Raw genomic sequence first — 24,883 nt, 5'->3', positions numbered from 1 at the left:
AGTTTTAGTTTTTATGACAAAATATGTCTTACGTGTGTGTAAATGTGGCATGAATACACACATCAGGCTCTGCTATAGGCCTGCCTATTAGCACAACCTTTATTTATCATTCACATTCACCAAACATATCAGAGCTGCTGCCAAGTGAAACAACAAGCATAAAATTTTTGTCAGAGTGAATTAGTATCTTTGTTTATTTTTTCTATCATAAGTAGGTTACACATCCATAGGGTAAAACCCAAGTTTCCCCAGGATGAAGTGCAAACACAAGTCAACAGATGGCACATGACACTGAATGTCAAATGCTACCGCCAGTTGCTAATTGACATAGTTACAGCTGAAATTTTAGATGGATTCTGTGAAGTTGTTATTGTGAAAACTGTGACTTCTCAAAAACTGATCTGTTACAGAAACGTGCTTTCTTGTCTGCCCTTACTGGGAAGGGAGCCCAGTCTAGTAGTGAGATGGAAAAGGAGTGGATGGGAACGAAGAAGACTAGCCATTAATTGAAGTCATATTTAATGGTTCCCCAAACCTTGACGCTCCCTGGTATGCCTCTCCAAAACATTGTAACAATGGGACATCTTCCCAGATCACTGCCATGCTTGCCATACATTGCTTAACCTAACGTGATGCCATTCAGCAATCCATGCTTCCCAGTCAAGGCACCACTCCAAATACATCCATCTGTGCTGTGGTGTTAATAGCAGCATATGCAGCAGACAGTAATTCTGTAGTCCAGCTGCAGCTAGTTTCTCATCAGTAGTGCAAGACAATCCAGAACGTTGCGGAGTGTCTTACTTTTTCTCAGATGGCAGGTGCAGATGTGAAGGCGGCATTATGTTCTTGGTGCACCATGTCAATCATCCTTTGAGATGGTCAGTCTTGGTTGACTGGAAACTTTCCACTTAGTGTGCCTACCCTTGTGTTCCCACGTAGTCTCACACTCAGTTACTGAGACATCAGAATGCTTGACAAATCTGGATGTTTCACAATTCGAACACCTGGTCGAATGGAGTCTCACACTGAAACCACATCAAAATGCTGTCATGTGCTGATAATGTTGTCTCACATGAGTATGCACCATATTTGTGTCCTTCACAGTGATTACTTAACATCTAACATTGTTAACACCCCTTATATACTCCACACACTTAGTAACAATACTATACAGGAACACCACCAATGCATTCTAGTAGCCGTACTACTTGCCATAGAGAATTGCAACTCTGATCACTTGAATCAGTGCATACATGTACAAAGTTACATTGTTGATCAGGCACGTCTTCTGGATGACTCAAACTTTTTGTCAGACAGTGTATTCTGCTCTTAATTGTGCATGTATTAAACATCTTTAATGAGGGACATGCATTAGTGCTGCTACCTTAATGAGCACTTTGTCAATGTGTGCAGAATAATTTGAAGCAAATGAAAGTTATATATAACAGTAAATGCAAGGAAGGAATGACAGGTTAAATGCAGAATGAGGAAATGTTAAAAGTCACAAACACTAATAAAATGCTAAAGCATCAACTTTTGTGGCAACAGTAATTACTGCAACCAATTCTACAGGTTTTCTTCAGAAACAAAGTCAAGGCCAATCCTCTTTAAAGCGTGCTTATCTTTGTGTGTGTGTGTGTGTGTGTGTGTGTGTGTGTGTGAGAGAGAGAGAGAGAGAGAGAGAGAGAGAGAGAGAGAGAGAGAGAGAGAGAGAGAGAGAGAGATTATATATATATATTTTGAACTTTATTCTTTGAACTATTTATTTTCACTGCATTATGATGTATCATTTGAAGATTAATGCTGGGTGAATAAACAAACAAAATTACCTCAGTAGAACCCGTGAAGGCCACTTTGTCCACATCCATGTGTTCTGCAATGAATGAGCCAGTTTTTCCATCACCAGGTACAACATTGACAACACCTGGTGGAAAACCTGCTTCCTTTACTAGCTGTGCTACATATAGTGCAGTTAGAGGTGTCTGTTCAGCTGGTTTCAGCACCAAAGTGTTACCTGAAAATTAAGTCCACACCAAAAACATTTTGTTAGTACAATACCACAAATGAAGAAAAATTAACATTTTCCCACCATCATTTGATAGTTTTAACTAGTGGGAAATTGAATGATGAAAGTATGAGATAACATTCATTCACTGTGTTAAGAAACTTTTACTGAAACTGGTCTCAATATGGTTCATATGTAGTAATTATAAAGCAGCCAAATATTTAATAGTTACTGTACCATGTTGTGAATACTTCAACAACTTCCTAACTTTACACTGTTACTTGTAGCATCTCACAATTTCGAAGCCATTTGCTGTTTTTTGTCGTTTTTGTTTTGTCTTCAGACTGAAGATTTGTTTCCTGCAGCTCATCATGCTAGTCTACCAGTACAGTGGACAGTGATTATAGGAAGAAACTGCAAAGAGATCGTAGGGGTGAATGTGGGTCACTTGGGAATGGGCGTATGTATGTAGTTAATTTTTTATTAAGTGGCCTCCATATGAGGTTTGCAAATACATCTCAAACTCTGTGAAGCTGTTCAAAATATGAAGTTTAACCAAATTTGCTTAGCAAATTATATTGTACCAAAATAAATTAATGTACAAGTCAAAAAACAGTCCCACCAGTGCACAAAAAACTAAAATAGGTCAGAAAATTTCACTATACAATGAAACCTGTCTCCATGCCAAAAAGCAAGCCCTAGATGGGGAGACATGCAAAGCACATCTTAATCTTATGACAGTTCTGAACAATACTTTGTTTTCTCCTAACCTGTTAGCGAGGTTGAAAATCTTACATATTCAGTGACAGAAGAAGGAAAAAAACCACTGAAGATTTAAAGATTTCAAATTTACAAGCTAAATAAAACCTAATACGGGCACAAATTACATCCAGTCTAACAAAAAACCACTTCCATCTAAGACTGGTAAACCTCGCCAACATTTTGTTTCATACGAAATAAATAAACTGCTTGGAAAGTTCTGAAACACAACATCACTACACAAACAAACAAAAAGTAAATAGAAAATCATAGTTGAAGCAAAAATGCATTCTCATAAAAGCAAACAAATGAAACAAGTGAGACAAATATTGGTCTAAAAACAACATGATGAAAGGAAACTCAAGAAAATAAAACAATACAATATAACGCAATACCACATACCCCCTTGTAACATACATGTTTAAAATCTTATCGGGTAACTACAAATTATAGGAGGACAGAGCTATAAGAAACACCACACAAGTTCGAGACACAGTCACCCTCCAGTCATTTGATGTAGACAACATCTATCCAAACACACCAAAACAGTGAACTTCACAGACCAAGATCTTAAGACACACAGTACACTTCCACATGAATACGTCAAAGAAACAATTGAGCCGCTAGAGATAATAAACAGAATAGACCTAGTTCCATTTCAATAATGAATTTTATGTACAAAGTGAAGGATTACAATGGGATCCCAGTATCTGAAACCATAGCAATGATGTTTATGAACCATGTAGAACAGGTCATCTTTAACACAATGGTGCCAAATATGTAAAACATCTTGTACTGGAGTAGATACATGGATGGGATCCTGTGCCAGTAGATGGATCAAGCAGCAAAATTCACCAGTTCTATAGTGACAAATTCTGTTCATGAGAAGATACATTTTACATCAGAAAAAGAGTATAATAGGCAGTTAAATTTCTTACACATTACCATGAAGATTCAGAACAAACAACCGCATCTGACTTAAACAAAAAACTAACAACAAGAGGCATTTTACACCAGACATCACAGCATCCAAACTTTCAAAGCAGGCAGCACTTAAATAGATGCTCCACTGACTAAACATGGTGCCATAAGACACAGTACAAATAACAAACAAAGGATACATAGGAAACATAGTAACAGAGCTGAACACAATAACATCAAGAACAGAATAGAGGTACACGAACACAAGGGCAAAATCACACACACACACACACACACACACACACACACACACACACCCCTGGAAATACAATATAAATTTTGATCGGGTGATGGCATGTGCTGCCTATGGGATAGTAAATTTACTGATATGACTTCCACATTGTCTGCTAACAGATAGTGTAGTGGCACAGCTACCACAGAGCCATCTGTGTCTACCCTGTAACAGGGAATGCTCACAGCCAAAAGGCTCCGTGTGGTGCAAATATGCAAAGCAAGCGGCAAACATGCCACTAACATACACTCTTGCTTCTTACAGCCACATGAGCACATTTGAAAGGAGTCAAATTGTGGCCTTCCAAGCAGCGGGCTGGTCTGTATGGAGAATTACCACACAAGTCGGATGTGCTGCATCAGTTGTTCAACAATGCTTATATCAGTGATCATGTGAACATTCTCACACCTGTGTATAAAGTTCTGGACATCCATGCAGCACAGATTCCTGACACAATCGCCTTACTGTAAGGGCAGCGGCAGCAGCAACCGATCATACAGGTACCATGGCACAGATAAGAGGACTTGTGAGACCAGATGTGTCAACATGAACTGTTGTGAAACAGTTCCAGTAGTGGGACTTTGGGCACCAACAACTCTAGCCCATCTCCCACACATGCAACAGCATCGATATGCACGGCTCGACTGGTACCATCGCAGGATCACTTTGAGGATGGCACGGCACACCATGGTCTTCAGCGATGAAAGCAGATTCTGCTAGCACACAAGTGATGGTTGTTTTTTTCACGTTCGACATATACTTGCTGAGCACTGTCTCTCAAAGTGCATTCATCCGAAACGCACTAGCCCCATCCCAGGCCTTCTGGTGTGGGGTGTGGTAAGCTACAACTCTGTTTCACCTTTGATGGTTCTGGAGAAGACACTAACCAGCACTCTGTACAAGCAGAATGATGTTAGACCTGTTATTTTGCCATTCTTCCAAAAGGAAAATGATGTTTTGTTCCAACAGGATAATCCTCATTCACACACTGCTCATGAAACTCAATATGCTCTGAGAGACATGGCAAATTCTGTGGCCAGCAAGATCTCCAGACATGTCTCAAATTGAGCATGTGTGGGATACAATGGGACAAGAAGTGACTTGTGCAACTTGTCAACCAACAACACTTACAGAACTATGTGAACAGGTCGAGCAGGTGTAGACTAACAAGTCTCAGGGCAGTATTCGCTATCTGTACAACTGACTGGATGAGAGTCCGCATTCGTATTGCCACCCGTGGACACTACAGTATGTACTAAAATAGGTATTTGAGTATGGGTCCGTACCTGGTACTTTAAAACCGCTTGTGCTATTGATATGTAAATGTAATCATTTCATGTACTCCATACATACTATTGCAACAATAAATCTTGAGTGAACTGGAAACCTCTAAAACAGTATATTAATTTTTTCTGGCAGTGTACAATGAACATATAAATATAGGACAAATCATTTAACTTTCGCAAAACACTTACACCAATACAAATCTAAAATTACCACTAGAAACACAGATGTGGAAATAAAAAAAAAAGCCTCACCTTTGAGGGAAATTACCACATTCAGGAAACCATGACAAAAGAAACAACTTATAAATGATCAGACCAACCACACACTCAACTAATTGAGCACTTAATATACAAATACATATGACCAACACCTAGTGAGGGCCCATACACTGCCGTCTCCTCCCAGTCTCTTTCCTATGACTAATATCCTCCCAAAATTTAAACCACAACTGTCATCCCTCTTTTCTCCACCCCCCTCTCCCCCTTTCCACTCACATCCATGGTGGGACATAACAAACCAACACACACACACACACACACACACACACACACACACACACACACACACACACACACACACACACACAAATTATTATACATTATTAATAAAGTCACAGGTTGACAACACCCACAATTTTCACGAAAAACAAGTGAACAAACATAAACACTAATACTGTGATTAGTGTTGATACATGTAACTGCAGTTCTGTTTCCAAAAGTGAGGTGAAGTGCAAGGAACACCAGTGCAGTTTCAGAGAATGTGCAAAAAGCCAAAAACATGCTAAGTGTTTATGTACAATGAAATTTCTTTCTACCTCTGTCTCCACTAACAAAGAAGGAAAATACAGTGATCTGCTAAATATGTCAAGAAGAGACAGAAACATGATAAGTAAATTACATGCTAATGAATACTGCTTGAATCTATAACAACCAAAATGTACGAACATATGTACCCATATTTACACAATAACCACAGAAAATGCTTTGTAAATGAAAACAAAATGTGTCTGGTGTAAAATTCTCTTTAATTAATTTTAGTAAGCTTAAGAAAGAGAAACCAATGATAATTAGATTTAACAGCTGCTGCAGAGGATGAACATGCAAACAAACATATTAATCCTTACTTTGATTACACTATCCCAAAAAACTGTTTGAGCAATAAACAGTAAGGGGGCTGTATTTAAATTTGAACCTGTAACCATTTCCAAAATATATTAAGCCTTACCAGACTTTTTGGGGTACTGTATGGCCTGACATGTCCTTTACTGCATTTTTTCACATTGCATACTATTTGTCTGATGTAATATTGCCCACACTAACAGGGTATTTTAAGAACACCAAGCAAGCATTCTCAGAGCTGCCACACCTTGTACTGTTAATAATAGTCAGATTTTCAATGAAGACCTGAAGATGAATATATTTGTGTGTTTTGTCAGAGGACAGCATGGAGTCACAGGACAGCAGACACGTTAACTTTGTTCTCTGCTCTTCGCTGTGTTCTTACTGGGTTTACTAGCCGAGATCACTTAATTCCTTTGATTATCATTATAGCTGTGGTTCTGAAGCCTATGGACAACCAGTCAGATATGGTTCTTTCACAGGTATGTAAGTTTCTATCACAGTGGGTTTCTGTGTCAACTGATGAGAGTTGAGGGTCTAGAAGTACAGAGCACAATTTGCTGGCATTCTGCACATGCTGTGGTAAACACATCCATTGTGTCTGTGCTGTATGAGGATGCTGATCAATTTAAGTCATCATTCTCAGGACCTGAGGAAGACAGACAGCTGCCTGCCTGCCTGCCTGCCCGCCCATGAAAATGTAATTCACCTAATTGCACACCTAGAAATAAAACCAGTCACAATGTGTAGTCTGATTCCTCATTTTGTGGTATGTTTCAAACAGTTGGGAAAATATAACATGGAGACTTACAGTTTAATGTGGAATCCCAAATACTGTAAAATTTCATTTATGTGGAGGACTGCCAGAGTTAAAAGACGTGACGTTAAAAAATCCTGGAACTGATTAGAGTTTGAACCTAAGCATGCAAGGCACCTTCATAAATGACAGTTGTATTAAGAACAAATTCACACTTACTCTGGGAACACTGAATAGTGTCATTAGCTAGATAATTCTTCCACCACTGGGGAAACATCTGAGAAAGATGACAAACAAATACAATTGGTCCTTTTAAAAACCAATAATTTTGATGACTTCGTGAAATATAGGACAACTGTTCAAAAGAGATTGTTTTTACTATCAGACATGTGCAAACAACATTTATGGGACATTTTAGCCTTACGAGAAACACACAGAATGGTAAACTGAAGACCAAAAATTGAAGGGATGAAGATGGTGTTAGAACAGTTTAATGAACAATATGGGAGTGCTATCTTTGTAAGGTCAGGGATTGGCATAAAATTAATTGTATCCTTGCATCACTTCCTTATTAAACTGAAAACTTTTTAAAAACCTCAGTGCAGCTAATATATGTTTCCCAGTTATACTGCGATCACTGGAAGAGATTTTAATCATCCCATTATGAATAGGGATAGTTATAGTTTTGTTAAAGTCATGAAGAGAGATCCTTTGAAACATTATTAAATGCCTTCTCTGAAAACTACCCAGAACACATGGTTTGGAATCCATCTCATGTTGGATAAATATTAGATCTAATGGCAACAAATAGACCTTACCTCTTTGAGGACATCCACATTGAAACTTATCAGTGACTATGAGGCAGTTGTAGCAGTGATGATTACCAAAGTATCTCTAGAACTAGATCAAAACTCCAAAACCACCTCATGGAGTGGCAGATGGTACCTCTGGTACCACTAACTAATCCCCCATTCCCTGTTACATATGCGAACAGCGTGTGGGAAGAACAATTGTTGGCATGCTTCGTATTAGCGCTCATTTCTGGAATTTTTTCATTGAGGTCATTTCACGAGACATTTGTAAGGAAATAAATTAATTTCTGTCAGACTCTTCCCAGAAAGTACTCTGTCAATATCTCAATAGTAAACCTCTGGACAATGCACAATGCCTCCCGTGAAGCATCTGCCACTGGAGTTTGTTGAGCATCTCTTAGCATTCCCACATGGACTGGATAATCCCATGACAAAGCACACTATTGTCTGATCTTCTCTCTTCATGCTTCCTATCTTCCTTAACTTTCCTTGTCCTACCCACAGTCACAGATACTATCACAGCCTTATGATCACTGACACCCTCCTTGACATTAACTAACACGAGACGTTCAGGTCTGTTGAAATAATGATCAGCCTTTTTAATAAAAAAAAAAAAAAATTATGATCAATACTGATTATTATTTCAAATTATCTAATCAGATCACTGTTTTTTTTTCTAATTATGTTTTCAAAGTTTATCAGGTTTGTTTGTTTCTAGGACGTCTATGATGTTACCTTCACAAGTTCATGCTCTAACTACCAGCTGTGAGTAATTTTTGGACTGGATATTCAGAATAAAGTCATGCAAATCCCTGTCTCTAGCACCATGTTTGATGGAACGATTCTTCTAATCCATACCTGGTAAGTTGAAGTCACACCCTATTACAACAGCATGATCAGGAAAATTACTGACATTGTAAAAGTTCTCTCTGAAGTACTCTATCACTGACCTTTGATGCTTAACTTCGTCGAGATTAATTCACATTCAGAAACCATGATAACCTCATTAGATATTATATTAAAAAACAAAGATGCTGTGACTTACCAAACGAGAAAGCGCTGGTAGATAGACACAATAAAAAACACACACACACAAGTTTCAAGCTATCGCAACCCATGGTTGCTTCATCAGGAAAGAGGGAAGGAGAGGGATAGACGAAAGGATGTGGGTTTTAAGGGAGAGGGTAAAGAGTCATTCCAATCCCGGGAGTGGAAAGACTTACCTTAGCGGGAAAAAGGGACATGTATACACTCGCACTCACACACACATATCCATCCGCACATATACAGACACTAGCAGACATATGTCTGATGGAATGCCTGCTTGTGTCTGTGCGCGCGCGAGTGTGAGAGAGCGAGTGTATACATGTCCCTTTTTCCCGCTAAGGTGAGTCTTTCTGCTCCCGGGATTGGAATGACTCCTTACCCTCTCCCTTAAAAGCCACATCCTTTCATCTTTCCCTCTCCTTCCCTCTTTCCTGATGAAGCAACCATGGGTTGCGAAAGCTTGAAACTTGTGTGTGTGTTTTTTATTGTGTCTATCTACCAACACTTTCTCGTTTGGCAAGTCAGCATCTTTGTTTTTTTAACATATATTTCCCATGTGGAATGTTTCTTTCTATTATATTCATTAGATATTATCCAATTCTTTGGTGCAATAAATATGCTGCCCATTGGTAATTAACCCATCCTTCCAATAAATTCCAATCGGAATTTGGGACTCCATTGCTGTTCACTTCTGGTTTCAACCAACAATCTAAGGAGCCAGTTCTCACTTTCACCTTCTGCCCAGACACACGCAAACCCACCATTGTCTGCCACTTGGTCTTGAGTGAAAAGGAGACCAATTGAATGCTGCGTATCTGGAGTCACAGCAACACATGTGTCACCATGGGATTCCAACAGCACCAAAGATGTCTTAGGTATCATTTCTGGTGCCCCTATTTTGCCATAGCTTTGAGCAGTAGCCAAAAGTCTGTCGACTACGCCAACACAACTTCCATCTGTTTACGGACAGTGGTCAATTTCCATTGTGTCAAAAGACAAGAACAGTCCTTATCTACACCATACTGTGTAAAACCTGTATAGAATCCCAAAAATATGGAAACAAAGCAGTCTGCATTAACTGAGAAATAACAAGCTCAGCCCCACAAAACAGAAAATTACCTTACTGTGGCATTACTGAAGTTGAAATGTAAAAAGAGAAAAAAAGAGAAAAAAAATCTACTCTGTGTAATTCTCACTATTGTCTAAGATCAAGAACGACAATCTCTTAAAACAGAATTAATTTTTTCTGCTGACAACAGATGTATCAACAGTTACTTGTCATCAGAGACTCCGATTTCACAGAAGTTACGGCAACAAATAAACATGGAAACTCAACTAAAAGACGCACAAAGAACTATATGTTCAACAAACTACATAAAACAGTTGTGTAACATCTCAATGAGGAACCTGAAACCTTTAGCTCAGAACAGGAGCATGTATAGTAACTATGACTGAAGCCAAAAAGAATAGTTTACCACGCACTGGACACGTATGTACATGGTAGAGCAGTTCACAATAGGAGGAACCTTTTGTCATAGTCACCATAAAGAAACTTCTTAAGAAACAGAGACTAATTTATAATATGTGTAAAACAAAGCATACGACTATAGATAGGGAGATACTAAATGAAACACCTTTAGCTGCCAAGTGAGCAATGAAGCCATATATGACTATCTGAGTACAATACTGTCTACAGACCTTTTATCCAAAAAAATTCTTGTTATATGTAAAGTTAGTGTCTAAACATTCTTAGGCAAGACAAAGCTGAAATTCTGAGTAGCAAGCATTTTCAAATGTTCTTTTACAAACAAAAAACACGAGAATTGCCCCAGCTTCATTCCCGTACCATTGAAAAGATGAGTAGGATAAGATTACCGTCAGTGGAATTGAGGAAGAACTGGAGTAGTTAAAAATGAACAATGCTCCAGGACCCACTGGAATTCCTATCAGGTTCCATAATGAAGTGGCTGAGCTAGCACCTCTGAACTGTAATCTACTATAGATCGTTCAAACAAAAAACTTGCCGAATAGGTGGAAGAAAGCACAAATCACACCTGTTTACAATAAGGAAGTGATTCACTTAGCTTTCTTCCAAAATCCTTCACATCCATATGTTGTAGAATTTGGAACACATAATCTGAGCTCAAACATAATGACTTTCATGCCACGCAGTATGGATTCTGAAAACATCGATTATGTGAAACCCAACTCGCACTTTTCTTATGTGACATACTGAAAGCCTGGTATGATTCAGTCCGATAGATAAAATATATCTGAATTTCCGGAAAGAATTTAACTCAGTACTCCATTTATGCTTATTATCTGAGGTATGAATTTATGGCGTATCAAGCACAATCTGAGTGGACTGAGGATTTTTTTGGCAGGGATGATTCAGCAAGTTACACTGGATGCAAAGAGATCAACAGATCTAGAAGTAACTTTGGATGTGCCCCAGGGAAGGGTGCAGAGGATATTAACAGTAACCTCATACTTTTTGCAGATGATGCAGTTATGTTCAATGCAGTAACACCTGAAAAAAAAAGCTGTACAAATATAAAGCCAGATCTTTGCAAGATTTCTAGCTAGTGTAGACAATGGAAATTTCTTTAAACATTCAGAATGTAAAACTGTGCACTTGAAAAATAATAAAAATGTAGTATCCTATTGACTACAATATCACTGAATCTGTCAATTCATACAAATACCTGGGTGTAACAATCTGTAGGGATATGAAATAGAACAAATATATAAAGGCTGAGTAATAGGTAATGCAGGAGGCAGACATTGATTCATTGGTTGAATACTGGGAGATTGCTTACAAATCACTCATGCAAACCATCCTACAATATTGCTCAAGTTTGTGAGAACCCATACCAAACAGCTCTTACTCACCTGATTAATTGCAGCATTAGAGAAAACATGTATCCAATGGTTCTAAAAATGAATGTAGTGAAACCAGTGTATAAAAAGGGAAGTAAGGAAGAAGTCTCCAACTATAGACCAATATCATTAATTCCCACTTTTAGTAAGATATTCGAAAGCATTATCGTTTCTCAGCTAAGTGCCTTTTTCACAAAACATAAACTGCTTGTAGATTCGCAGCATGGCTTCAGGAAAGAGCTAAGTGCAACCACAGCAGTTACACAGTTCACCCATGAAGTTTACTGTCTGTTTGACCAGAAGATGCAGACTGCAGGTATATTTTTGGACCTGACAAGAGCATTTGATATGGTAAACCATAGGGTACTTCTTAAAAAGCTAAAATATTTTAGTATTGGGGATCAAGCCATGAATCAATCTTCTACCCATGTACCTGTTGAATCTTAAGCAAAGCACTAAATTGTCATACAAACTAGATAATAAAATCATGAACGCCCAGTCCACCAGTGAACCTGTATTACAAGGTGTACCACAGGGCTCAATCCTTGGACCATCTCTCTTCCTTATATATATATATATATATATATTTTACAGACATTGCACAACCCATTAACTCTCATATTGTAAGCTATGCAGATGACACGTCAATCTTATTCTATGGGAGCGAATCTAAAGTGCTAGAATCTCTTGCTACTAGTGGTGTAACAGAAGTAACAAAATACTTCAATGATCAGGGACTCAAGGTGAATGCCACCAAACCTCAACTACTGACATTTAAAACAGGCAGTTCTCATCACAACAATACAAATAGTGTGCATAATCTCTCTGCAACAGAAAATGATAACTGTAAATTCCTGGGTGTGTATGTTGTTGAAAATTTGTGCTGGACATACCACATTAATTTCGTATGCGGAAAAGTCAGTAGTGCCATATATCTCCTCAGCCAGCTCGCAAAGATAGTTCCTAGCCAAGCACTGAAATTAGTATATTATGGAACACTTTACCCCTTTCTCAATTACGGAATTGAACTATGGGGCTGTGCAGCTGATGTACATTTAAAAAGAATACTACTACTACTACTACTACTACTACTACTACAGAAAAGAGCAATAAGACTTATACATGGGACGGGACATAGAGATTCATGCCGTGAAGTGTTTGTGCAGCACGAATATCTGACAATATATTCTCTGTACATCTTCAAAATAGTTGTATTTTTTATAAGTCAACCAACAAAAGCTATTAAGGGCAGTGATGTACACGATCACAACACTAGAACAAAGTGTAACTATTTCCGTAACAGAACAATGTCAAAAATGACTGATAGAAGTCCATATATCAGTGGTTTGATTTGGTATAACAAGCTACCAAACTCTCTAAGAATGTACACAGGAAATGTTTTTAAAACAAAATTAAAATCTTCGCTAATAGAAAAATGTTTATATTCCTTCAATGAATTTAAGGTAGTGACTGTAACATGAGGCTTTAGCATATCAGTTGTAATGTGATAAATGTAAAAAATAGACATAAGAAGCAACAGCTACAGAATATAGTGTATTTTATAAGTATAAATATAACCATAGTATTAAGTCTGACGTTTGCAAAAGCCATCATTACGATGGCTCCACGCAAAGAAAATGTAAATAAATAAATAAAGAACTAACAGGGAATACTGAATGCATACAAAGAAAGGCAGCATGAATTGCCTCAAGTTTGTTTGACCCACTGGAGAGTGTGTCTCTTTAAGATGGATGAAAACTATCCCACCACAACCCATTTAGAAAGTTTTTAGAACCCACTTAAATGTTGAATCTAGGAATATGTTACAACCCCCTACATATCACTCTCATAGGAATAGTGAAAACAAGATTATTTACAGTGTGCACAGAGACTTTTGAGCACAATTGTCCCCCACCATCCCCACACTTAATATCTGCATGGAACATGAAAAAGCCCTAATACAGTGAAACTTCGATTTTACATTCTCCGATTTATTTTTCGTGATTTTATGCCATAAATTCATAGACCCTGTGAAAAACCCGTAAGATCAATGCTAAAAATTCTCCACTTTTTCCATTTCTTCCTGTTAAGGCTTACTTCTATTCTAAGTTCTTACTCGACGTCTCACATGACTTCGTCCCATTTTCTTCCTGTTGATATTTGATGTGACTGAACAAGTTAAGTGGCTCAGAAGACAGATGGTTCACAAACAGGTGGTGATGGAATTAAGGGAATATTTTAGGCCACTGAGGAGTGGGGAGATATGAGAGAGGAAATGCTGGTGTAATCTGCAATTTCTGCAATTTAGCTTCAACCCCACAATTATGACACTACTGATATTTCGCAGCCGTAATGGAGAAACATGACAGTCTATGTGAAGTGTTCCGGACTGAGCAAATATGTGATGAAGGGGCCCAGCCACCACCTTTTCTTGTGCCACTTATAACTCAGTCTCATCATTTTGCATGTATTTCTGATGTACTGTATTCAGCAACAATACCAACCACCTACCTTTTAAATTCATACACTGAGTCTCGAAGAATATGCTTGGACATAATCAAGGAAACATCGCCCATTTCTGGCTAATGAACTCTTATTGGCTGGCGATTTGTTATGTCACTCAATAGCCAGTGCAGCCACCACACCAGACTAACACACAAAATGAGCTCACCTACAGGACGTGTTGAGAGGGGAGACTCCGTTCAGCGACGGAAATGCTGGTAGGAGGTGAAAGCATTTTGTGAAGTGCTGAAAATATACTTTTCGTGCAGATGATATGCTATGACAGAGATGACACACGGAAATAGAATGAGGGTTTTGCAATAGCACATTTTACAGACTACTGTGTTTAAATCTGACATGATGCAGTTGCAAAAACTACAGATGCTACTAGTGTATTTACTTTGCACCACACACTGTAGATTGTAAAGATTGGCAGCAGTGATAGAGGGCATGAAGCAAAACTGCAGCACCTGAGCTTTCTTTCAAATTTACATCTTACACAGAAATTCACTGAGCTGACATCTACGAAGATTGTTAACATCAACTGGGAAAGTAAACTCATTTTTTCCATGTCCGTTTCTCTCACCAAGCCTAAAATAACACTAACGATGTTGAGCATATAAAGTGCCACTCATAAGAAAAGCATTAAACAATAACAGCAATGGGGACAAAGTATGTAATTAAGCAGATGTTCACATTTATGCTTATGGTTTAATCACTTAGCTGCTGTGATGTTTTTGGTTTAATTCAACATGTTCATCAATTTTTGCTCTTTTCTGGGTGAAAACAAAGGATGATGTCTCAAAAATGTGTGTTTAGAACATATAATTTGTGGTCGTGGCATGTCAGAAAACAGCTATATTACCCTGTACCCAAATACTAATTTCAATTCTTTTGAGTAGTTTTTACTTTCTGTTAAACATCTGTAATTTTTTAAGAACTAATGAAATTCATTACTACAAATTATTATATTGTATTGTACATTTAAATTCCTTGACTTAGATTTTATACAAGTTATTTTTCATTCTGTATGCCAATTACATGCGTTTTTGCTCATATTTTGGGGGGGTTTTAACATTTTCCTCAATTTTTTCGCTTTTTAAGTCTGGACTGAATGAAAACATAAAATAGGAGTTTCACTGTAACGGGTACAATAGGGCACTTCATGCACTTCTCAGTAAAAGTGTGAAGTCTATATGTAGCTTGTAGATTAGAAATTAAGTCAACACATATCACACACACAAATGACATTGAAATTTTAACAACTGAGCTACAGTCATGTACTATTACATCAGTGTACAAGCCACTTTAACGTTGATTTTATCTTCCACAAGCCAAATAATGTTCATAACCAAAACATCAAGACTGTACTGGGAAATTTTAACTGATGTAGAATCAACTGGGATATAACTCAACTGATTAAAATAGAGGACTAGAAAGTTGGATATAAAGAGACGGGCTTGATTCTGTTTTGTCCCTAAACTAACAGCACTGTTTAATGTGGCAGATGGCACGGTGGATATTACTGAGAACATTCCTCACCATGTAGAAGAACCCATCCCCAGCATACAACAGTGCCTTTTATCTTGTTTGGCTTCTAGAGTTGTCCTAGTACAAACTGAACCCTTCAAACATTTAAGTTGAAGTAAGCAAAGCCAAGGTTTTTGGAAACTGGATCTCTAAGTGGAATACACAGAGGCAGACCCAAAAACTTACAAGAATCTGTCATACTTGCAAAGGAAATGTCAAGGAGGCATATTCCACATGGATAGAGGCCCCAAACCATGCCTGGCCTTGACTTAAGTTCACAAGATCTCTTGAACGAACACTGTATCAAGTACAAAACACATCCTTATTCAACAGATACAACTGAACTTGGAAAAGATCTACTTTTAAACATACATGAACAATGATGGGAAAGATGAGCTAAATTACTATATAACCTGGACATGGAACAGAACAGTCTAAGGGCATAGCAATAATCCAACGAGTCTGCTGCTGAGCACAAATGTTACTGCGAACCAGACTGCTCACTAACTACTACCGAATTTCAGCAAGACAAGACAGGAGGCAACTAGAGTGAGTCTTAGGTGAAACATGGAAGGAGAGAGAGAGTCATTACAAGTTCCATTCTCACCTGAGTAACTGGGAAGAGCAGTGCAAGAATTCCAAGAAAATAAATCATCAGGATCTCATAACATACGAACTGAACAAATAAAGCAGTTTGGTTCAAAAAAGTAATGAATGGAAAGTGAATGTGATGAACAGATGTTTTGAAACATTTCAAGTTCCCAAACTGTGGAAGAGAGCACAAATACTAGCATTACTAAAGCTATGCAAAGAGCCAACTGAGCCAAACAATTTCCTCCTTGTTTCCTTAACCAACCACGTATAGGAATTACCTGAAAGAAAGATCTGTCACTAACAGCACACAAAATCAGCACAAAACTGACTCCTGAGGAAGCTGGTTTCAGACCAGGGAATATGAAGTCAAGTACAAAACCTCACTCCACATACTGAAGACAGTGTGGAAGGTAATTAATGGTGTCTTTGTTGACCTTTCTGCGTCTACAATACAGTGAACAACCAACAACTCCTCCTGAAAGTATTTGAAATAAAGGACATTTGACTGACTTACATGTTAAGAAGCATGCTACAGAATCAAAGATTCCACATGATCCTCCAAGGAAAGAAAAGTACATGGAGAGGCCAAAAGAATGGATTACCACAAGGAAGAGTCTTTCCCCTACTATCTACAATATGTACACAAATGACCAGCCACACCAGTTACAAATAGGAAGATTTATATATGCAGGCAACATTCCAACTGCTGCTCAAGGAAGAACATTTGAAGAGGTCGAAAGAAAACCAACAAAGGCTCTGGAAACCTTGGGGAACTACTACGAGGAGAATCACCTTTGACCTAACCCAGGTATGTGCATTCCATCTGTGTCTTAGAGAAGCCGTAAGCCAGTTGACAACAGGATAGGGAGGGGTCGTCAGGCTAGACCACTGCACCAACTCCCAATATTTGGGAGTCAGCCTAGACCATACACTATATATTAAAGAGACTGTACTGAGCTTAAAGGAAAAATATGTGCAAATATTGTGTGACTACTGACTGAATCAACATGGGAAGTGCAGCCTGCAGTTGTTCGATCTTCAGCAATGGGACTATTTTCGTAGCTGGAGAATATGTGGCACCAGTACATGGGAGCAGTCTTACCACTGCAAACAAATTGATGCCACTGTAAATGAGACTGTTGGGATTGTTGTTATTTCTATGGCCTACACCTCTCCACAAAATTTATCCTTTTATAGCCTCAGCATCACCAGATATCAGAGGCAAAGTAGCTGGTGAAATAGAGAGGAGAAAACAGCAAACCTACTCATGGCACTTAATGCATAACCATCAATGTCTGGTGAGTAATCACAGCAACCATTTAACTCAGGCAAATGAAGTGACTTTTTGTTTGTAATTTGTGATGCTTATGTAGCTGTCTATTCTGACATTTGCTAATTTGATATTGCAGAATGCTTTCATAAGCTTGGTGTTACATTTCTGGCATCCATGAACAGTTTCATTTAAGGATCTTATTTTCTCTAATGTTTTATTAAAAATGAAATTATTGAGAAGCATGGCAAGAATATAGCTCAGCCACTAAAGTTAGTCACAGTTTGTTATAGATAACTGATAATGTACATGATTTACCTGCAGCAAGTGCTGGACCAAGTTTCCATGCCACCATAAGAAGAGGAAAATTCCACGGAATTATCTGACCGCATACACCCACAGGTTCATGTCGAGTATACGTAAAATAATCTCCATCATAAGGTACAGTTTTGCCATGAATTTTGTCTGCCCAACCAGCATAGTACCGCAGAGTTTTTACACTCAGATCTAAGTCTGCAGCATATGATGCTGTGTATGGCTTCCCATTATCCAACGTCTCTAAGCTCTGGAACCAATTTTTAAAAATAAAAGAAATTCACAAATAAAGTGTAATCAGTAGAAACAACAGGGAACTTTTACGGAGATCAAGATATCTAAATACTATCCGAGATCCCCTGCATACATGTCAATGATTTATTTCAATGTTTCCAATCCACCATTGATTCAAATGCGTTATTGAAGTAGTAGTTCCCTCCTTACAATAAATATGTCACAGCTAATATGACTCATGGTAAATTACTTCAAGAAGTAAAAACCATGCAGTGCAGTTCAGGAAGGAGATAAGATTAATGTTCAACTTAAATTTCACAATGAAAACATAAGCCAAAAGTTCAAGCTCTGATAGAACAAGTATAAGGAAGAAAAATTACCTGTCATGTCCTTTTTAAAATAGTCATCCTGGCATATATCTTAAATGACTGAAGGAAACCATGAAAAACAAAGCTGGATGACTGTATAGCGGAAACATGTTCTAGATGTATGTCCAGTACCTAACAATTACGTCACCTTCCTCAGGACATTTCTGCAGTACGTACAATTACAATATCGTCAAATTAAAGTTGTATTTACACTGCATCATTGGTTCTGCATAAGCAGAAGTGCCCAAACTTGGAGATTTGAGAGAAGAAGGAGGAAGAATGAAAATCTTCATTGTTAAAGCACCACCAGCATTGTCTGACTGCAAACAAGAGCAAGCAGGCAAGTACCCACACTCTATACACAATTATGTCACAAAGAGTAACTTCAAACTATTTAACAATGATTTATCAATCCTTCCATAAGGCATCTATTAAATCAGTGGCACACAAGTGCACAGCTATGCACTGGGTTTGTTTATTTTTTTTTTTACTAAATCCATTAACACTATGTTGAATACAAAAAATTAGTAACTATTATGACTAACACAAGACACACATGGAACAGAATCTAAATAACTCAATGGATGCTGCAGTGTTAGGCACAAAACAGTTTCTTACTCTCCTGTAGGGGAGCTGTGGTGTTCTTCCAGGAAAGACCATTCCCCCACCTTGAATGCTAAATGCTCTTAAGTTTATAGACTATGGTACTAGTAATAGTACACAAATAGTGTGATCCAATACATACAAGACCTTGATACCCGTATATAACTTATTTGTGTTATTTTACACTGGAGAACTGTGTTTAAATGTTGGCATGTGGTAGTTTTGTAATCTTTGTAAACATATATTGCCATACAATAAATAAAATATATAATAATAGCAGCAGTGGCAGCAGCCGTGGCGGTGGTAGTGGTGGTGGTGGTGGTGGTAGTCTTCACAGTAGTCTATCTTGTCACATTCCCTTCATCTCTGGGTAACTACTACACCCACAAATTTGAATCTGCCAACTGTTTTCAAGTCTTGATCCCTGCCAATGACCTAACTGCCTCTCTTATTTCCCTCCATTTCCAAACTAACTTTTTGTTATTGACTCAGGATGTGTCCCTTTAACTCACCCCATCTTTTTGAAAAGCTGTGCCATAAAACTCTTCTTCTCATTTCAATTAAGTATCTCTTCATTAGTTAGACAATCTATCAATCAAATCTTTGGCATTATCTGAAGCACCATATTTCAAAAGCTTGTATTTCTGTCTTTTGTGTACTGCTTATTGTCCACATTTCATTCCCATATGAGGTCATGGTCTGGTGGTATGATTACTTGCAAGTGTGACACACAAATGAATTGAACAAAATAATATAAACACTCAAACTATTCCTGCAAAAATGTCACTTGTCCAATGTGTTATTAGAGAAGGAAATTGAATGCACAACTTTTCCTCCAAAATACCCCACACAGGTTCATTTATATTCAGATCAAGGAACTTAAAATGTGACACCAAGTGTTTTACTTGATTGGTGTACTGATTAAATCAATCTCCAACAATTTCAAAAGGTGGATGGGAGCATTACTGTCTTGGTAGACACGTCATTCTCCAAGGATCACAGTTTGCAATACTGAATGAAAGTGGTCACTTAGAATATTAGCATAATGCTGCCCTGAAACACACTCTTGCAGGCCAACAACTAGGCAAAAATTGTACTGTGATATCACACCAGACACGCTTCATTCAACACCTTCCATGATTCAGTCACACAGAGACAGTCAACATGATAGATTTCCACTGGTGTTCTCCAAATATTAACACATTCACTGACCAGGAATAATGTCATTGATGATTCACCTGCAAAACGAAATTCTCTCATCTGCTGAAGTCATGTGACACCTGTCATTAACAGTCAGTCTCGAATTTCGATGATTATTGTGCTTGGCAGGCAATGTTTTGTTTTTCTTTCTGATGTAGCCTGTCATTACAGTCTGCACAGTACTTCTCATGACACTGATCAACATGGATTTGTTAATTAGTGAGGCTTCAGCAAGACAAGCCCAAAAAAAAAAACTAACCCCTGTCAATAACTATCACGAGTTAACCTATGTTTATGGGGAACGCTGTATGAGCATTCAACTGCTCAGCCTCATACAGCTCAAATTACCTGAGGGGGGCTGGGGACATTTGAATGGTGAGTGTTCCCGCATGCTCCATATTCACCCCAAGTGATTTCCGGTGTTCCCTCAACTCAAAAGGCCATTTTGGAGGTAAGCACTACAACACCAATAATGAAGTCACATCAACAGTGAACAGTTGGCTACGATCACAGTCATGTCATGTTACCAAAACTGCTTAAAAAGCTATGGTGACTTTGCAGAAAAATAACACCAGCCATGTATAATACCAATAAAATTATTTCAATGTGATAAATTGTTTGTAATAAAATAGGAAACCTTACTTATTCACTGCCCCTGTATTTTGTATTTGGCCACTGCATACACTGATGTTAGGACAGTCTTGCCCGTTAGATTGCTCTCTTCAATAGTAGAGGGCAGGAGTATGGCAGGTTTCCTTTAAGCACTGTTATTACACAGGTGTTTATATTCTTTTATACAACTCTGGTAATAATTTTTACAAATGCAAGATAAACATTACCGGTTTCAGTCATTGCTGGTAAATAAAATGTTACTGAAATGATAAAAAAGGTAGCTTTACATGGGAGAACATCCTGAACATTAGCTATACAAAACATTTAGCGAATGCATTTCAGTATTTACTATTTGCTTTCATTGCCATAGAGTACTTGGTGATATTCTAAGTGGTCCAGTAACTTACAGCCAGGTATTGCCTGTCTCTTTCAATGAGATCAGCTAGCCGGTTGAGCAGTAAGCCTCTTTCACTTGCATTAATGGTTCGCCAAGCACTTCCAAATCTAAAGGCATCCTGAGCTGCTTTCACTGCCTTGTCAACATCAGCCTGCAAAACAGCAAAATAAAAGACTTATCAAATATTAATATTTATGGGAAATTATAAATGATTTTTTCCCCATCATTATAACAACTAGACACAAAGTTTTAAGTGCCTGAAGTTATTAGGCTTACCTTATCACCTTCTTGTATCTCTGCAATCACTTCTTCTGTGGCTGGATTAATTGTCTTGAAAGTTTTGGATGAAGAGGACTTGTGCCATTCATTGTTTATGAAAATCTGTAACAATAAATGAAATTCTATACATAAAAATACTAAACTTAGTAAAACACTAAAATTTGGTGCCTGTATGCTACACAGTTTTGAAAGTTTTGTTGACCAATTACTTGTGTTGTATTACTTTTTGTAGTGATGTTATGTTGGTAAAAGCATTGGTCCTGATATCAGAAAGCTAACATCAAATTTAATTGCAAAGAACAATCTATACACACATTATAAAAACCACATCTCCTCCTAAACCACTGGACTGATTTCAACCCAATTTTGTACGCATACCCCGTACTGTCAGGCAACAACTGCTGTGGGAGTAAGAACAAGCAACCTATTGTAACACAGGAGATATAACATCATAAAAACTGAGATGCATGAAAAAATGCTGCATCATGCATGAAGTTTTAACTCATTTATTCATTACTATTAAGACACTCCTATAATGAAGTCAACTTAAGGACATCCATGACACCTGACAGTGCTTTTGAAAGCTTTCAACCTCTAAGCACAAATGACTGCAAGTAAAGACAATAGCCATCTATTGGGCTATGAAGAGGTGCTGCCATAGAGACATTTATGGCATCGCATCACAGACATACAATGCAGCTGCAACCAGCTGCCTGGACACATTAACTAGACATAATGCTTGTAATCAAGTTTTAATTTAAATAAACATTACAGAGAATTTGTATTTTGCATACTATGTTTCTTAATTTGGAAACTGTACTTTCACATTTGTATATTATGCATATATCTTGTATAACTGTTTCACAATTTCACAGGTGTTTTCACAAATACATGGAAATGAAATTTTACACTACAAATACAGTTCTCTTTTTTTCCATTTCTAACAGAAAATTGTTAAAATGAATATACAACAATGCTGAGAAGTCAGTAATTCCATTATTTTCTCAAAATTGCTTAAGTTATCACTGCCACCTATTTGAAATTAGGCTCTCCCAGAACAGCTCTTTGCCTGGTCAAGTAACATGTTGTAACACATTAATAAAATTTTGTCAGATGTGACAGAGGCACAGGTAGTCTGACAGGGAGAGGAGAGAGGAGCAGATGGTTGGTTGGTTGGTTGGTTGGTTGGTTGATAGATTAGGGGTTGGGGGGGGGGGGTGGCAAACAGTAAGATAATCAGTCCTTTGATCCAAGGTGGCAGAAACTAAGGAAGGAACAACACCAACAGTACAGTCCAGTTGATGGGAAAGGAAAATGTGCAAACAAAGAGGCATAAGGACCATAGGGGTGGGAGGAAGAATAAAAAACAGGGGGAAGTGGGGATGCACTAGAACAGGGAGCGCCCCAGAGCCATGATGCACAAAGGGGCACTGGAACTGCCACCAAATTGACCCATCCTGATTCCCACACCATACCATGATTGCGCACAACAGTGACAACACCAAGGGGAAAAATGTCACAAGGAAAGGGGGAAACAAAATGCATGAAAGGCTATACAAAATGTAGGAAAAATGGGGGAAGGTAATCCTGGATGGTGTAAAGGCAAGGCCAAAGGTTCCCAAAACCAGGTCAATGCTAACCAAGGGACTCCAATTCAGGAACGAAATTCAGGTGCTTAACCACGAAGAAACCGAAAACATACGTATACATGCTAGGGTCATCTTCTAACACCTAAGGAGGGTTGGAGCACAAAATTTAAACTGCCCTTCCATGTACGAGGGTAATCCCAAAAGTAAGGTCTATTTTTTTTTTCATAAGTGCATAGACCTGTTTATTTCTACAATGGTTTACATAAGTTTACAGCTTGAACATGTAGCTATTTTTTGATATAATCACCTTTTCTGTCTATGCATTTTTGTGGACATAGTGGCAGTTTTTGTATGCCCATGTCATATCAGCTCACCACCATGCTGTTCATAAAGTTATGAACCTCTTCCTTCATCTCATCATAGGAGCTGAATCGCTTTCCGGTCAAATGTTATTTTAACTTAAGGAACAGGTGACAGTCACTGGGAGCCAAGTAAGGACTGTAGGGTGGCTGGGTGATTATGTTCCACTGAAACTGTTGCAGCAGAGCAATGGTCTGCCGAGTGATGGGTGGGAGAGCGTTGTCATGGAGAACGTGTACGCTCTTGCTCATCATTCCTCTTTTCCGGTTCTGAATTGCCAGTATGAGTTTTTTCAGAGTCTCACAGTACCTGTCAGCATTAATTGTGGTCCCAGCGATTCAGCTCAGACAACGAGGTGAAAGAAGAGGTTCATAACTTTCTGAACAGCATGGCAGCATACAGAAACTGCCGATGTCTACAAAATTGCATCGACAGAAATGGTGATTATGTCAAAAAAATAGCTACATGTTCAAGCTGTAAACTGATGTAAACCATTGTAGAAATAAACAGGTCTATGTACTTATAAAAAAATATAGGAGACCTTACTTTTGGGATTACCCTCGTATCTAAAGATCATTTGTGTAGTTCATGCTATAGGTTCTCTCCTCACAATGCAGCCAAGAAACCACCATTTGGAGCAAGATGCTCACATAGATTGGAAGTGTTTAGTAGGGGCTACAAAAGACTGCATCAAGATGGAAGAAATACCCATTTAGTTGAATATGATCTGGAAGCTGTCTGCTGCTGTCCAAAGACAACTGCTAAAGCATTGTTTTATTGATGAAAACTTGCTGTGTACGACCTAACTGTATACAATACATTTCAATCTATACTCTGCAAGTGTGTGGTGCAGGGTACTCCATATATCACTGTCACTCCTCCTCCTCCTCCATATCTTCTCTATTCCTTGAATCAGTCCTATCTGGTATAGATCCCATGCTGATGAGTAATATCCCAGTATTGGTCTAACAAACATTCTGCATGCTACTTCCTTTGCTAATGGACTACAGTGCCTGAGGATTCTTCCAGTGACTCACTCTGGCATCTGCTTTACTAGCACTTAACTTTTGTGGTCATTTCATTTCAAATCGCTCCATACACATCCTTTCTAGTATTAAATGGAGGTACTGCTTGGGCAATTGTGTAACCATA

The 24,883-nt window shown here is 38.2% G+C and overlaps 1 protein-coding gene across 1 annotated transcript in view; it reads right to left on the bottom strand.

Annotated features, from left to right (window-relative positions):
* The window catches only part of LOC124709144 (aldehyde dehydrogenase, mitochondrial), a 94,363-nt gene that overhangs the window by 36,348 nt on the left and 33,132 nt on the right, over nt 1-24,883 (bottom strand). The window contains exons 2-5 of the mRNA XM_047240816.1: nt 21,780-21,884; nt 21,514-21,654; nt 18,093-18,339; nt 1,830-2,014 (exon numbers count right to left, since the gene is read on the bottom strand). Coding sequence (XP_047096772.1) covers nt 1,830-2,014; nt 18,093-18,339; nt 21,514-21,654; nt 21,780-21,884 — 678 coding nt within the window. The remainder of the gene's footprint in view (nt 1-1,829; nt 2,015-18,092; nt 18,340-21,513; nt 21,655-21,779; nt 21,885-24,883) is intronic.

The sequence above is a fragment of the Schistocerca piceifrons genome, chromosome 7, assembly GCF_021461385.2.
Source record: "Schistocerca piceifrons isolate TAMUIC-IGC-003096 chromosome 7, iqSchPice1.1, whole genome shotgun sequence".
NCBI lineage: Eukaryota > Metazoa > Arthropoda > Insecta > Orthoptera > Acrididae > Schistocerca > Schistocerca piceifrons.
The sequence above is the reverse complement of the archived record's forward strand: the minus strand, read 5'-3'. Positions and strand labels throughout refer to the sequence as shown.